At 49.3% G+C, this 13,442-nt stretch overlaps 5 protein-coding genes across 5 annotated transcripts; 3 read left to right on the top strand and 2 right to left on the bottom strand.

Annotated features, from left to right (window-relative positions):
- Window positions 1-199: 199 nt before the first annotated feature.
- On the bottom strand, window positions 200-1,303 carry N7511_004755 (Gfo/Idh/MocA family protein; the record flags this gene model as incomplete). Its single annotated transcript, XM_057127180.1, has 1 exon — window positions 200-1,303. The coding sequence occupies one exon, from the start codon at window positions 1,301-1,303 to the stop codon at window positions 200-202; it is 1,104 nt and encodes a 367-aa protein (XP_056986070.1).
- A 566-nt stretch (window positions 1,304-1,869) lies between these two features.
- Window positions 1,870-2,955, top strand: N7511_004754 (sugar phosphate isomerase/epimerase family protein; the record flags this gene model as incomplete). The annotated part of the gene is made up of 1 exon (XM_057127179.1): window positions 1,870-2,955. One exon carries the CDS (start codon window positions 1,870-1,872, stop codon window positions 2,953-2,955), a length of 1,086 nt encoding a protein of 361 aa, XP_056986069.1.
- Window positions 2,956-4,466: 1,511 nt separating this feature from the next.
- Window positions 4,467-5,402, top strand: N7511_004753 (uncharacterized protein; the record flags this gene model as incomplete). The annotated part of the gene is made up of 2 exons (XM_057127178.1): window positions 4,467-4,894; window positions 4,949-5,402. The coding sequence occupies 2 exons, from the start codon at window positions 4,467-4,469 to the stop codon at window positions 5,400-5,402; spliced, it is 882 nt and encodes a 293-aa protein (XP_056986068.1).
- A 196-nt stretch (window positions 5,403-5,598) lies between these two features.
- On the bottom strand, window positions 5,599-6,093 carry N7511_004752 (uncharacterized protein; the record flags this gene model as incomplete). Its single annotated transcript, XM_057127177.1, has 1 exon — window positions 5,599-6,093. One exon carries the CDS (start codon window positions 6,091-6,093, stop codon window positions 5,599-5,601), a length of 495 nt encoding a protein of 164 aa, XP_056986067.1.
- A 3,245-nt stretch (window positions 6,094-9,338) lies between these two features.
- N7511_004751 (uncharacterized protein) lies at window positions 9,339-12,881 on the top strand (the record flags this gene model as incomplete). Its single annotated transcript, XM_057127176.1, has 6 exons — window positions 9,339-9,410; window positions 9,462-9,492; window positions 9,543-10,067; window positions 10,222-12,180; window positions 12,234-12,329; window positions 12,382-12,881. The coding sequence occupies 6 exons, from the start codon at window positions 9,339-9,341 to the stop codon at window positions 12,879-12,881; spliced, it is 3,183 nt and encodes a 1,060-aa protein (XP_056986066.1).
- Between the last annotated feature and the right edge of the window lie 561 nt (window positions 12,882-13,442).

Below are 13,442 nucleotides of genomic sequence, written 5' to 3'. Positions count from 1 at the left end.
TCTGGGGCCGCCTGGTTTTATATATACACTGCACAAGAGTGCAAAGATGCAACCAGCGCCTGGTTGTATATGTTGTTCAATGAATATACCCTTTTTTTATCTTTACATCAATCATTGTAAACTTTTCAAACAACCAAAAATGAATAGATGAAGAAAATGAAAAAAGAACTCGCCTTAAGCATGACTTTACCATTCCATCTCATTTCGCAAGCAAATCCACATTAATATCAACAGGCTGACCTGACCGCATAGCCTTCTGAACAGCCTCACAAACAATCAAAGCCCTCAACCCCTCCTCACCAGAGCAACTAGGCTCAGCCGTACCACGGATAACATCAACAAAATGCGCCAGCTGCAAATCAAACGGCCAAGCTTCATCAGGCAGCTCAATGTGATCAACAGTCAACTCATGATTCCAACTCTTCTCAGCCCGCCCATCATAACTCCAACGCGTCATGTCAGGCACACTAAGCGAAGCCTCCGATCCAAAGATACGGTAAAAGTCCGAATCACCACCAGTAACCGAGCGAGGAATGAGAGGGTTTTCACCAGTCCCGGTTTCGAAATTGTGCGGCGAGGGCGTGGCGTCGCAGATAAGGAATGTGCCAACAACGCCAGATGCAAAGCGCATTGTCAAGGCTGCGCCCTCGTCGGCATTGTGCGGTGGACTGGGGCGTTGGGGGAGGGTCTTTTCCGCCGTGACGCGGGTGATTGGGCCGAAGAGGTGGTGCATGAGGTCGATGTCGTGGACGAGGTTGATGGGGATTACGCCGCCGCCGCGGTCGTTGGAGGCACGCCAGTCTGTTGGGGGCGCAAAGTAGGCATCTGGCTTGTAGAGGGTCCAGAGTCCATTCACGGCAATGGGGCGGCCTAGGGAGCCCGAGTCTAGGATCGACTTTGTGGCTCGCACGTAGGGGTTGAAGCGTCGGTGGTGGCCGACGAGGAGTTTGAGGTGCGCACGCTCGGGGGCGCTGGCATACTCCAGGAGCGAGCGGCCTGTTTCCAAGGTGTCGCTTACTGGCTTCTCGAGGAGAACGTGGACGCCGCCTGCTAGTAGTTCTTTCGCGACAGGGACGTGGGTGTGGTTTGGTGTGCAGACGATCGCTGCGTCTGGGCGGTTGGGAGAAGCGAGTAAAGATGCCACTGTTGGATAGTAGTTTGTGTTGAGCTCTTTTGCGATTGCTTCGCCTGCTGGCATTGGGTCCACCAGGGCTGCAAGGTCGGTAGATGGGTTTGAGAGGACGGATTTCGCGTGGCGGGGGCCGATGAGGCCAGCGCCAATGATTGCAACTTTAACGGACATTCTGGTCGGATATTATATAGTAGCTTGGCCGAATCGATTTTTTTTGCAAGGTGGTGTCAAGTGGAAGTTCAATCCGGGGGTTTTTGTGTGCATGAGTACCCCGGAAAATGTGTCATTGCCCCGGACATTGCGGACCCTGAACCGCGTCCGACTCGGGGCCTCGGAGTTGACTTGGCGGAGCCTACGGAAATACAGTAATAGTAATGTCAGGGACCAGCGACTCTGCATTTCTAAAGAAAAATCCGCAGCCTGGGAATGGCGGAGTTCCGAGTGGGGAACGTTGAGCGGGTAAACGTTCCGGGCACAACGCTTAGCCGCTTGTGATCTTACGCGCCTCCAACGGGGGAAAAGGCAGAACAATTCGAGGGGATAATGTTTCGTTATCTCTTCTTCTTAGCCCTAATATCCTTCATTTATCTTTAACTTAATATCTTCCCTTTTGTAACTTCCCCTCTACGAAATCTACTCTCATCCTGACCTAGTCTGAAGATTCACCCAGACCTCGCCTACTTCGATCTATAAAAAGACCCTGTCACAGTCTCACCACATTCACACTACTTTAAAATATGGCTTTCAACCGTCCCGGCATTGCCTCTATGTCCCTGGGCCGGCCCTGGGTCCACGACCTTCCCGGCAAACTGATGCAAGCCGCAGCCCACGGCTTTGAAGGCATCGAACTATTTTTTGACGACCTGGACTGCTATGCCCAGCGCGTTTTCAACGGAGATCACCTCGAAGCTGCCAAGTCAACACGGCGGATGTGCGAACGTCTCGGCATGACCATCATCTGCCTGCAGCCGTTCTCCATGTACGAAGGCCTCATCGACCGGGCCGAGTCAGACCGTCTCGTGAACGAGAAGCTTCCCAAGTGGTTCACCCTGGCGCGGGCGCTGGGCACAGACATGATCCAAGTCCCCTCCAACTTCCTCGGTCCGGATCCCCAGACTGGAGCTGCACGCACAACTGGTGACCGCGCCGTCATTGTTCGCGATCTCCAGCGTCTGGCTGATCTGGGCGCTGGTGCTGGCTTCCGCTTTGTGTACGAGGCTCTCTGCTGGGGTGATCATGTTGATACCTGGGAAGCTTCATGGGAGATTGTCCGTGATGTTGACCGTCCTAACTTTGGTCTCTGCTTGGACTCGTTCAACATTGCCGGTCGTGTCTACGCTGACCCTGCTTGTCCCACTGGTCGTACCCCCAACGCGGCTGCTGATCTGGCTGCATCCTTGGAACGTCTCCGCACTGCCAACATTGACCCCGCCAAGATCTTCTACGTTCAGCTCGTTGATGGTGAGCGTCTCTCTGCTCCTCTGGATGAGAAGCACCCCTTCTACGTTGCCGGCAACCCCGTGCGTATGAACTGGTCTCGCAACGCTCGTCTCTTCCCCTTCGAGGAGTCTCGCGGCGGCTATCTCCCTATTCTGGATGTTGCACGCGTTTTCTTCGAAGATCTCGGTTTCCGTGGCTGGGTTTCTCTCGAGCTATTTAGCCGTACCTTGGGTGAAACTGATCCCTTTGTTCCTGCCGATCACGCCCGCCGTGGTATTGACTCATATAACAAGATGGCTCGTATCTTGCAGTGGGATGAGCCCATTGAGAAGATTACTGCCTCCATTCCGGCTCCTGAGTCGCCTGTTCAGCACCGCCTCTAAATGGCATTTGCTGCAAATGCCACCTCATCTGTATAATGTATAGCATGTAGCGTGTGTACATATCTTCATGACTTTTGACGATTTTCTTTTGCTTTGTCATGCTAGGTCACTGTTGTGTCGAGTGGCCAGCTGGAAATGTTTGAATATGCATCATGTTGGCGAGCATTTATGTTTATATATGAAATTATTGTCGAATATTTGACAACAATGCAAATCACATTTTCACTTTATCTCTCATCCTTGATAGTAAAAAGTAAAGTCGAGATATTCCATCTGAATTCTCGATTCCTCAAACCGACGCGTTGGTGAGATATATATCGGATGATGTTTAGCACAGTGAGGCTTCACCTTCGTGTTTATCGCGAGGCTATCGTAGCTTTTTGGTTGTAAAAATAAGCCTAAATTCATCAAGTAAAGTTGCTTTTTGGTCAAGTAGTTAGTACCTAGATTAAGATCTTCTTGATCGCCAATTGAACATGCGTAGTAGGGTGTGGATGGCTGAGTGGCAAGATACATATTGTGCCAAGTTCAAAGGATTGACGCTTTTTAGGTCTTGAACCACATACAGACGGCGATTTTGCTACTGCAGCTCTTTTAAGGATTCCCGGCTTGTCAGCTTTTTATTTATCTATTTCGGTGCTCTTATGGAGACCTATAGCTCACAGCGTCACTGCAATATCTCACCCTCTATTTCCTGGACTTTCTAGGCTTCGTGCTGAGTAGAGTAAGGTATCCCAAAATGATTTGATGTGCTAGCCATTCACCTGTTATAGTATTTTGTTTTCGATCACTCCTTATATCCTTTCTCTTTCTACAAACAAACGGTTCCATGAGTAAGCCTGGAGACAAGGACCCTGTTCAAGTTCGAAACTAGCAGCGATACATTTTCGCTTGACTAATTGTGTTTTATTAAGGTAAGTTATAGACCAGACGGCTTCTAATAGCATTCCACGGGACGTTCTTGGGAATTATCGGCCCTTGATGTCCTATCGGAAGCTCCGGCCCCTTGACCCAACATGAGGTTGCAGGGTTTGCAAAAGCCGCCACCGAGCAAACGCCTAGTATAGAGCTGGTTAGCGGCAATCGAACAGGGCTCAAGCTTTCACGCCCCCTATGCAGCAGCGGTCATTGAACTGGCTCCGAAATTTATTTGTTGAATTCTTGGTAGTCGGTGTAATTGATGTTCTTTTCTAGGAACCAAATCACTTTCATAATAAGTTGACCCTAGGAACCTATCGGATTTCTTCACGTTGTGGATCTTGAGGCTTAAAGGCCGAAAACCCCTGAAAATTTGGGGACCATTAAATATCTCTAGATCTAGACTAAAACCTCGCTTATAAGTCCTTGTTTCCCTGAAAGCTTAAAGTTTGACCCTGAATAACTTGTGCAGTCTTTTCGTTCTTTCAAAAAAACTTGTTTCACTTCCCACCTCTCGTCTCTCATTTCTCATTTATTAGGAATAACTATAATTTTACTCCATTTGTTCTTGTTTTTTTCGACCTTTTAGTGAAATGACCTCCGCCACGACGATCTTGCGCCTCTTCGCGCTATCTGCTGCGTTGGGCCAGGCGACTGCTACCTTCAGCCTCGATACGTCTGGTCCTAGTTGGGACTACACAACCAAGGACTTGGCGGACACGACTTCACAGGCTTGCAAGGACGCCTACAGCGCTGACATCGACTGTGATGATACCCTCCTCAAGATTGTGGCGTCTATGGATCCCGATTTCGACCCGCAATCGTCGGACTTGCAAGCTATGTGCACATCGACATGCAAAGATTCATTATCTCAATATCTGAAGAACGTCAATACTGCATGCAGCAAGGATGGCGATCGAGCCGGACTTGCTAGCGGGAATAAATATATCTATGAGGCTGCCGTAGCCACCGCGGGCGAGGTTTTCCAGTACAAATACGGCCAAGCTTGTGCCACGAGCGGGTGAGTTCGATAAATGGTGGTATGCTCAGGGTGCATGCGCTGATACATTCGCAGCTCTGATTACTGCTACTTGACCTATCCCAGCAGCGAGGATTGGGCCAGAACCGACTTCCCATGTAGCGACGAGTGTGCCGTCAAGTTTTTCCAGAATGCGCACGAGCAGCCTGGCTCGGGATACTTTTTCTCCTATTTTGCTCTGGGTAATCAGTCATCGTACTGGGAGGAGACCTTTGCTGGTGGCTGGGAAACTGTGGTCCAATGCGGTGATGGTGGAAGCAATGTGAGCTCTGTTGGCACAAGTTCGACAAGCTCGACAAAGACCGATATCGTTGAGGTTTCAATGTCAACCAGTCCAATTAGTACCAAAGCGGCTGCCTCTACGACATCATCATCATCATCAACTACTGCGATGACAAATGCTTCACTGGTCCGGTCTGCCTCCGAGGCTACTTCAGCTACGGCCACCAGTGGCGCTTCGAGGCTCAGAGCTTCTTTTTTGTTCTATTAAATTTCTCGCCAATGTATTTTGAATATTTTCTTTTGATGGTACGATGAAAGATAGGGCCCGAGGAACTAAATATTGAGCTTGTTCAAGTCGTATAATATATTCAATATATAAGCATGCTCATCGCTTTTCTTCACTTTGATTCTTGATTCGGTTCTACTGTATGGCGGGCTCATCTATAACTCCATATCTCGATCATCTAAACGGATATGCTATTATATAGCCATAAATCATCATCAATTAGGTGGGGGTCCAACGCAGATGTGCGATACCACAGGTCAACCTTCTCTTGACCCGGTATAATGTTGAGCTTCACAGAAGCAAGACGAGCTGTCTCTGGGATTTGTTCTCCCAGCTTCACATCACCCGATTCATATTGAATAACCTTCTTTAATGCCATCAAAAATGCAGATATCGTGGTATTCTGCCCCTTGATTTCATCAATAAGCCGCACAATGTCGGCTCGTATTAAAGAATCACGGCACTTCATTCCACACCAGAGAAGAGCAGGCACAAGAGAGGATTGAATGATAGTCGCCGGCAAGACCTTGCTCGAGCTTTCTTGCAGCAGTGATCTCGCCATTTCGACCACGGCCCGAAACTGCTCATTATAATCATCATATCTCACTTCAAGTGATTCATAGCTATCACAGACAGTCAACTTGACATTGATGGTCACAGTCCATAATTCCATTAAAATGAGAACATAATGATCAAACTCCGAAAGAACGCTTTTTTGCGTCGAGAAAGTCTTGAGTTGACTTCTCCACAATCGAAGCACGCACAAAAGAGGTGGTGTGCCAGGCCTAAGAGCCAAGCTCGCAGGTCCAATACAGAATCCACCATGAGGATAACATGTCATGGCTACTTGCGGAATGACACCCAAAAATTGCTCAGCTCTTATCTTTATATAGTCTCTCGGAGGCCTATGGGCAGAGATATCGGCAGATTGAGGAGAAACCAGGCGTTGGTTGTCAACGAACAATCTAGGATTATTGGAAGTCATATAGTTCAAGTGCAGCTGAACAAATGCCTGCTTCAAAGCCCGACCATTTGAGTTACTATCATAATCCACAGCTTCCCAATACCGGAACAGTTTAAATCCAGAATTAAAGTGACGGCTAGCAGCAACTGTATCGTTCTCATATAGTGCAAGCATGGTCAAGATCAAACAAGTGACAAGGACTGTCTCTCTATGTGCACGGTCGGATGTATCACGAATCAAGCTGTTTCGAAGATACGAAATTGACTTGGACGAATACTGTAAAGCTAAGATGCTTTTGTCATCAGTGGTCTGCCTGAGCCCTTCTAGCTGATATTGCCAATGCCGGACTGCAAAGGACATGGCTGCATATCGAGCTGCAGGCTGAGTTTCAAGAACTTGGTGAATAAAATTGCACCAGAAAACGTCTTCGAAATATTCCGAGCATTGGTGCACGGTGAGTTTGGCGAATAGTTCCAAATACCAACGTTCACTCCAGGTGTGACCTATCTGGCTAGCTTTGATCGGGGGAGCCAGAATAGATACAGAAGGTGTTATGCGTCGGTAAAGAGCCTTTCCTTTGGGTTCCAGAGTCTCTGCTTGGCATATGGTCTGCTCCCTCCAAGCTCGCGTTCGTTTATCGGGCAATTGAACATATCCATCACATATCCTTCCCGTCGAGGTACATTGGCGACAATTGGGCTTCGTTTCGTCGCATTTTTTGTGTCGGATTCTGTTCCGCAATTGGTGAGTATCAGCAGATGCCCCGGGGATTGGTCCTGTTCGCCATGTAGCAAGGGACATGAAGAAACGGAACTTATGTTACTGTACTTACCTGCATGTCATACAGCCCGAGCGGCTCTTTGTGTGGCTTGACCTTTTCCTTTGCTCAGACATGGCGATTGGCGCGGGTGACCACAGAGGGGGCTATAGATGAATGGACGTGATACGAAGCTTTGGAGCTCGAGCGATTTGATGGGCTCACGCGTGTTAGTCTCCACCCTTGGCGGTGTGGACAGGGGGTAATGCATGAACTAGAGGTGGTTATATTGGCCTCGACTATACAATACAGTCACTATAACTTAGTAGCTAGTGGGAACCAGGCCTATTGCTTAGCTACCGCAATGAGGAGATGGGAGACTCTGCATGAACTTATAGCTCGTGTCTCCATTGATCATCCCTTGATCCACCAGATTGATAGTTGCAGGTGGATCCCGGATGGATCAAAATTGTGGCATGCGATTCTTGGTCTATGCTAACATAGTTGGTTGGATATGAGGATAGGGTGTGCAATGAACGTATCTTCACTCCAGTCCTACCTCTCTCTCTCCGTTGCGATCTTGGCTGTTCCCTTCTCCTGGTTAACATGGTATCATCTCTTGGATCAGATCAAATCTCCGATATGATTTGGATATAGTGTGAAACTAGCCTGAAATAGACCCCTTTTGATGCAAACCCCGAGAGTTCCTAAATTAGCCTTAGAGTTTGGTGTTCCGAGCAGTGTGGTCTGTGAGTGCAAGATAGGCAAAGAGCCCCGTAGGCTCAGTATGGGCTACATCGGGGGAGACCACGTCGGTGTCAGTGCATAGTGATGTAGTGGGCGGATAAAGAAATGCAAAAGAAATGCAGGGTTATAGACAATATACTGTAGTCGTTTGTTCAACCGTCTACAGTCCATTCACCATCCACACGGCCTGCTTACCGGCTAATATAAGAGACAAGCCCCTTGCAATATGATCTACGGCCACGTGATACCGGCGTTTCACAATACTGAAACAGCGGGCCAAAGCTGAGATGAAGGAGTCCGGGAATATTAATAAACTCCCAAGATTGAATTCAGCCCCAGGGATCTGTGACACGCAATTTGAAAGAGTTGAGCTTAGGTGGAACAGGCGATGGGGCCAGGGGTGCACTGTAGATCTGGAGAGCTGAACTGTTGTGATTCGGGGTTTCCCCTGCAGGATGGAGGCGTTGATGTGTTGGCAAAAAGTACTTTCTTTTAGAGTATTTGACAAGCACAATGCCCCTTGGAATCAAATCAGTTACATCAGTTGTAAACGACCAGGGAGCGCTCATTGGCTGTCTGGAGGAGATTGAAGGCCCGCACGTTCTAGGCGTCCACTGTACACGTATACATAGAGCATTTGGGTACACGTACAGACAGGCACAAAGGGGAAGCAAAAGATAGAGAATCCCAGGAGCAAGTGGAGAGTCTAGAGAAGAGAGGAGAAAAGAGAGAGAGGAAAGGAAAGACATGAACATTGACCGTAGATTCTGCCGCCAACCTTCTTCCCTTTTTGGTCTTTCCTCCTTTAATCCCCCCCCCCCCCCCACCCCTATCATCTCAACTTCATTTCTTGGGGTTTTCTCTCTTTCTGTCTTTCTGTCGTTTATTCCTTTCTCGGATCTCATTTCCTTTTAGTCTCGGGAGCTTGTCCGGTTATCTCCAAATTACTTCCCAGTGCCCGCGAGGGGCAGCCCGCATTCGCTTGCTCGACAAGCGCAACACCCGCGCCTATCTATCTGAAACGGCCCTGTAGCACGGCTTGCAAGAGCCAGGTACGTCGAAACACCCCTGGCCCGTGAGCCATTATGACCCTGGTCTCGAGGTGTCATCAGCCTTATTGCCTCGACCAGACCGGGTGTCTCACGCTTAAGCCTAGAGCTGGATCACGTTTTGATTAACGCCTCAGCAGTCTGCAGATTCAGCCACTTGCCCATTCTTTCAGCCCCCCCTGTCGAGTCCCCCCCTCCAAATCTGCGCCGCCAATTTCCATCCCCAATATCTCTATCGCCGTGCGCTCGCAAGCATCGAGCAGCTGCACATGCACCGTTGCGACCACGAATCGCCGGTTTACACGTCTGTGGAACGTGATTGAGTGTCCAGTGTTGGAATTGGCTGTGAAACGTGGGAACGATTGTCAACAGTTGCTGTGAATTAACCAAGGGGTTTCAAGATGGACACCCAGAGCTATCCAGACTCTCCCATGGAGCAGGATGAGTCCTACCCATGCAAGGGCTGTGGAGAGGTGAGCAATATACGTGAGGATGGATGAGGACCTGGCTGACAAGATCGGTAGACACTAGAAGAGGGGAAAGCCTTTGAGCTTGGTGAGTATTGGATTGCGGTGTTTGATCTACAGACTGCTAACTAGTAACAGCTGGAAACAGGTGGCATATCGATTGTTTTCGTTGCAGCACCTGCAGCACCCTCCTCGACTCAGACGCACACCTCCTCTTGTTAGGCGATGGATCCCTTATCTGCAGCAACTGCACGTACAGCTGCAGCTCCTGCAACAACAAGATTGAAGATTTGGCCATCTTGACTGGAGATCAGGCTTTCTGCGCTCAATGCTTCAGATGTCGAAACTGCAAGAAGAAGATTGAGAACCTCCGTTATGCGCGTACCTCACAAGGAATCTTTTGTATGGATTGTCATGAGTCTTTAATGGCGAGACGAAGAAAACGAAAAGCCGGCGCCACTACTAAGAAGCCAACCGGGCCTAATGTGAAGTTGGATAAGTCATTGCCCTCCTTGCCTCCAAGCATGGAGGAGGCCTCAATCATGGATGAAACACCGAGTGAATACCAGGAGGGAATGACGCCGGATCCTGGCCGAATGGTGGGAACACCGGATGCGAATGAGAGGCCGGAGAGCTCGGCTTCAAACTTGGCAGCAGACAATGGTAAGCGAGAATATATTCATTCCGCTATTCAATTCCCGGGAGCTATTGAGCATTGCATCTATTCGCCGCTCAGTTGTGGCCTTGAATAGCTTGCAATACTGGACTTGATTGGACAGCTACCAGTTATGTGAACCTTCACTAATCTTGCCTCTAGATAATCTCATTCTCCCATCTAGCACATACCGAAGCAGTCGGCAGTCAATGGTGCGGAATACTGATGCAGACGGTGGTGAACTACTGATCCCTCTCGCCTTTGATCCTTCTGCAGAAGGTCGTTCTTCTCGTGGACATTCGCAAACACGACAAGAGCCTCCCCGTGACTATTTCAGTCAAGTCAGATCGGGTGAATCATCGCATAGGGCCTCTCACGACGAACGTGAATATCTCCAAGAGCCTCAGTCTCGTGCCTCTTCCGAAAACCCGTCTCCTCACATTGCCTACCAGGAGAAGGGCTGGGAACGAAGTGACAGTGTCTCCAACGACAGACCTCCACAGACCGCTGATTCATCTCGGCCTGCACGGTCGAGCTCCAAGCGCAATTCCACCGACATCCCTATCAGCTTCAGAGAAATCAGTAACTTCTCCGAAGCCACCAGTCCCGGTAGTATCGGATCAAAGGAAGCCTCTAGTGAGACAAAACGACAGGTTCCCTTAGACAGCATCACTTCAGCACCGGCTCGTCCATCGAACGAACTTCGACGTCTCCACGATAATGGCTCTATGGACTCTGCCCGCTCCCAGCCCTCCAATCTCCCCCATTTGCCCAAGCGGGGTGATTCTCTTGAAGGCAGACACCATCAGCTTCCTAGAAAGGAGGTCGGATCATCTCCTGCCTCGTCGCAATATGGAGACTCCCCAATGCTGCGGAGTGATACATTCCAACCTCCTCAGCCCGCTCCATTGAACACATCTTCCCTCGATTCGCACTCTCAACTGGATGGTGCGGGCTCGCCATCTTTGCTACGTTACAACAGCGGTGGTGACTTCTCCATGGATGAAGAATTGTCTCGAATCATTGGCGGCGATGACCCTGTTGGACGAGAGAGTGAATCCTTCTTGCGTCGTGTTTCGAACTCGGTGCGCCATGGTCGTAGTTACAGCGAGAAGAGTCTACGTGGAGCAAGAGACATCAAGACTCCCGTGTCTCCCGCCAATGGAAGCCAAGCTGGCGCCAGCATCGGGAGTCCCGCAGGTTCTCAGGCGGAGGAAATTTCCTGGCTCCGCAATGAATTGCGCAAGGAACGCCAGCGCGTCGCGGAGTTGGAAGCAGCGACTCGTGCCACGGCCAATGTCAAGCAAGTCAACACCGAGCTGTCTGAGAAGCGCTCTACTATGGTAGTCCTCGATGCCCAGCGTGAGATTGTCCTGCGTGAGCTCACTGTCCTCACCGATCACATGGAAGCGGAAAAGCGTGGTGGAAGTAGTGGACCTTTGGATCTTGGAAAACTCTCAAACCATGTGTTGCGGGAGTTGGCCGAATCAATTCAAAAATTGAAGGATTCCTATTCCCCACAGATCGAAGAACTTATTCAGAAGCGCAATGACCTCACCGAGGAACTTGAGTCTATGCTCAGTCAGAAAGAAAAGATCTTCCAGGAGTTTGAGCAATTGTCGTCAAAGAACGCACAATTGGCTGAGCTCAACAACCAGCTTGTTCATCAGATTCAAGAACTCTACAAGGCCACCGAGGGTCAACCCCGATCCAACGGTCTAGGCATTTCTCACAACAAGGAGAAATCCACAACTTCCATTGAGGCTCTGAAGCCCGCCTACAATGATCTCCAACCCTCCATTTCAACTGCGCACATCGCAGAAGAATCCGAACCTGCCACCGCCACAGTCGTTCCAGGCCCTCAGGTTGTTAGTATTCGTAAGGGACAACCCCGCAAGTTCAACTGGAAGAAGGGTGGCCAGAATGTTGCCAAGGGTGTGAAGGGTCTCAAGGGAGCCCTCATGGGTACCGAAGGAGAAGCTGCCGGTGGTCTTCCACGTTCCCAGACTCAAGATCCAAGTCGTCAAGGGTTTGGATTTTTCGGAAACCAGAGACACAAGCAGGGAGGAAAGATGTCTCAAGCTGACAGTGTGCCAGCGTTGGCGGAAGTTGCCAGTGATGGTATGTTGCCAATGCCCTCGACAGCCCTAATAGTATCAGCTAACAATCTCCAGCACTCTTCGGTGTTGAGCTCGAGGCCCGCATGGAGCACGAGAAAAGCATCATCCCCGCCATTGTCACCAGGTGTATTCAGGAAGTTGAGCTCCGAGGTATGCTTGGTTTATACCTTTGTAGATCTATCAAAGCTAACCAATTCATCAGGAATGGACATGGAGGGTATCTATCGCAAGTCAGGTGCCGCTTCCGCTATCCAAATTATTCGCGAAGGCTTTGAACGCTCTCCCTTCGATTACGATATCTCTGACCCTGACCTTGATATCCATGCTGTCACTTCTACTTTGAAGCAGTATTTCCGCAAGCTTCCTAACCCGCTGGTCACCTTTGACGTGTATGAACTTATCATCGACTCTGTCGAGATCCCTTCCACTCAGGGACGCATTGAACTTATGCAGAAGAGTCTGTTGGAGTTGCCGCGTGTTCACCGTGACGTCCTGGAGTTCCTCGTCTTCCATCTTAGACGTGTTGTTGAGCGTCACGAGGAGAACCTAATGACCAGCCAGAACGTCGCTGTGGTCTTCGCGCCAACCATCATGCGCCCTGAGTCTCTTGCCCGCGAGATGACTGATGTCCAGAAGAAGAACGATGTCCTCAAGTTCCTGGTGGAGAACTGTCAGGAAATCTTCATGGGCATGCAAGGCTAAAGCCATTATCTTCTACTCTATTGTTTTCCTTTATTCTCACGATCACGCTGCCACTTATGATTTATTTTAATCCTTGGTGTGGTTCGGTGTTGACAACTTTTCCGAAATCCCCATGCTTTACCTTGATTCAATGCCTGCTCGCCTTTTTTGTACAGATACCACCGTTACAGTTCCCTTTTCTTTTCATACTCGGTTCACGATCAGCAATGCACGCTCGATACAGATACCCTGTGATCCCTTTCTTCCCTTACCTTTTTTCCCCTCCATTTTCTCCCTACATATTCCGCAGGTTCGAAGTTAGTCGACACCCCATCGCAATTAGCTTTGCTGCTTCCGGGACTCAAAATTCTCTATTCTTCCTTGGGTGCTTCATGTCTCTCCTTTCCCATGTTGGTGTTTTGGTTTATTCCAACCCTGAGCGAGCGTTAGCTAGTCTTCTAGCGTTATGCATCTCGATCCGGCAGTTCAAATGATATGCTTTAGTAGATGAGATGTGTGCATGCACTTCAAAGACACCACGATATTACGAATACACATTCCACATATAAACTAGATTGATCC

The sequence above is a fragment of the Penicillium nucicola genome (genome assembly GCF_028828085.1).
Source record: "Penicillium nucicola strain IBT 29836 chromosome Unknown utg000003l, whole genome shotgun sequence".
Taxonomy (NCBI): Eukaryota; Fungi; Ascomycota; class Eurotiomycetes; order Eurotiales; family Aspergillaceae; genus Penicillium; species Penicillium nucicola.
Note: the sequence above shows the minus strand (reverse complement) of the source record. Positions and strands in the feature narration are given on the sequence as shown.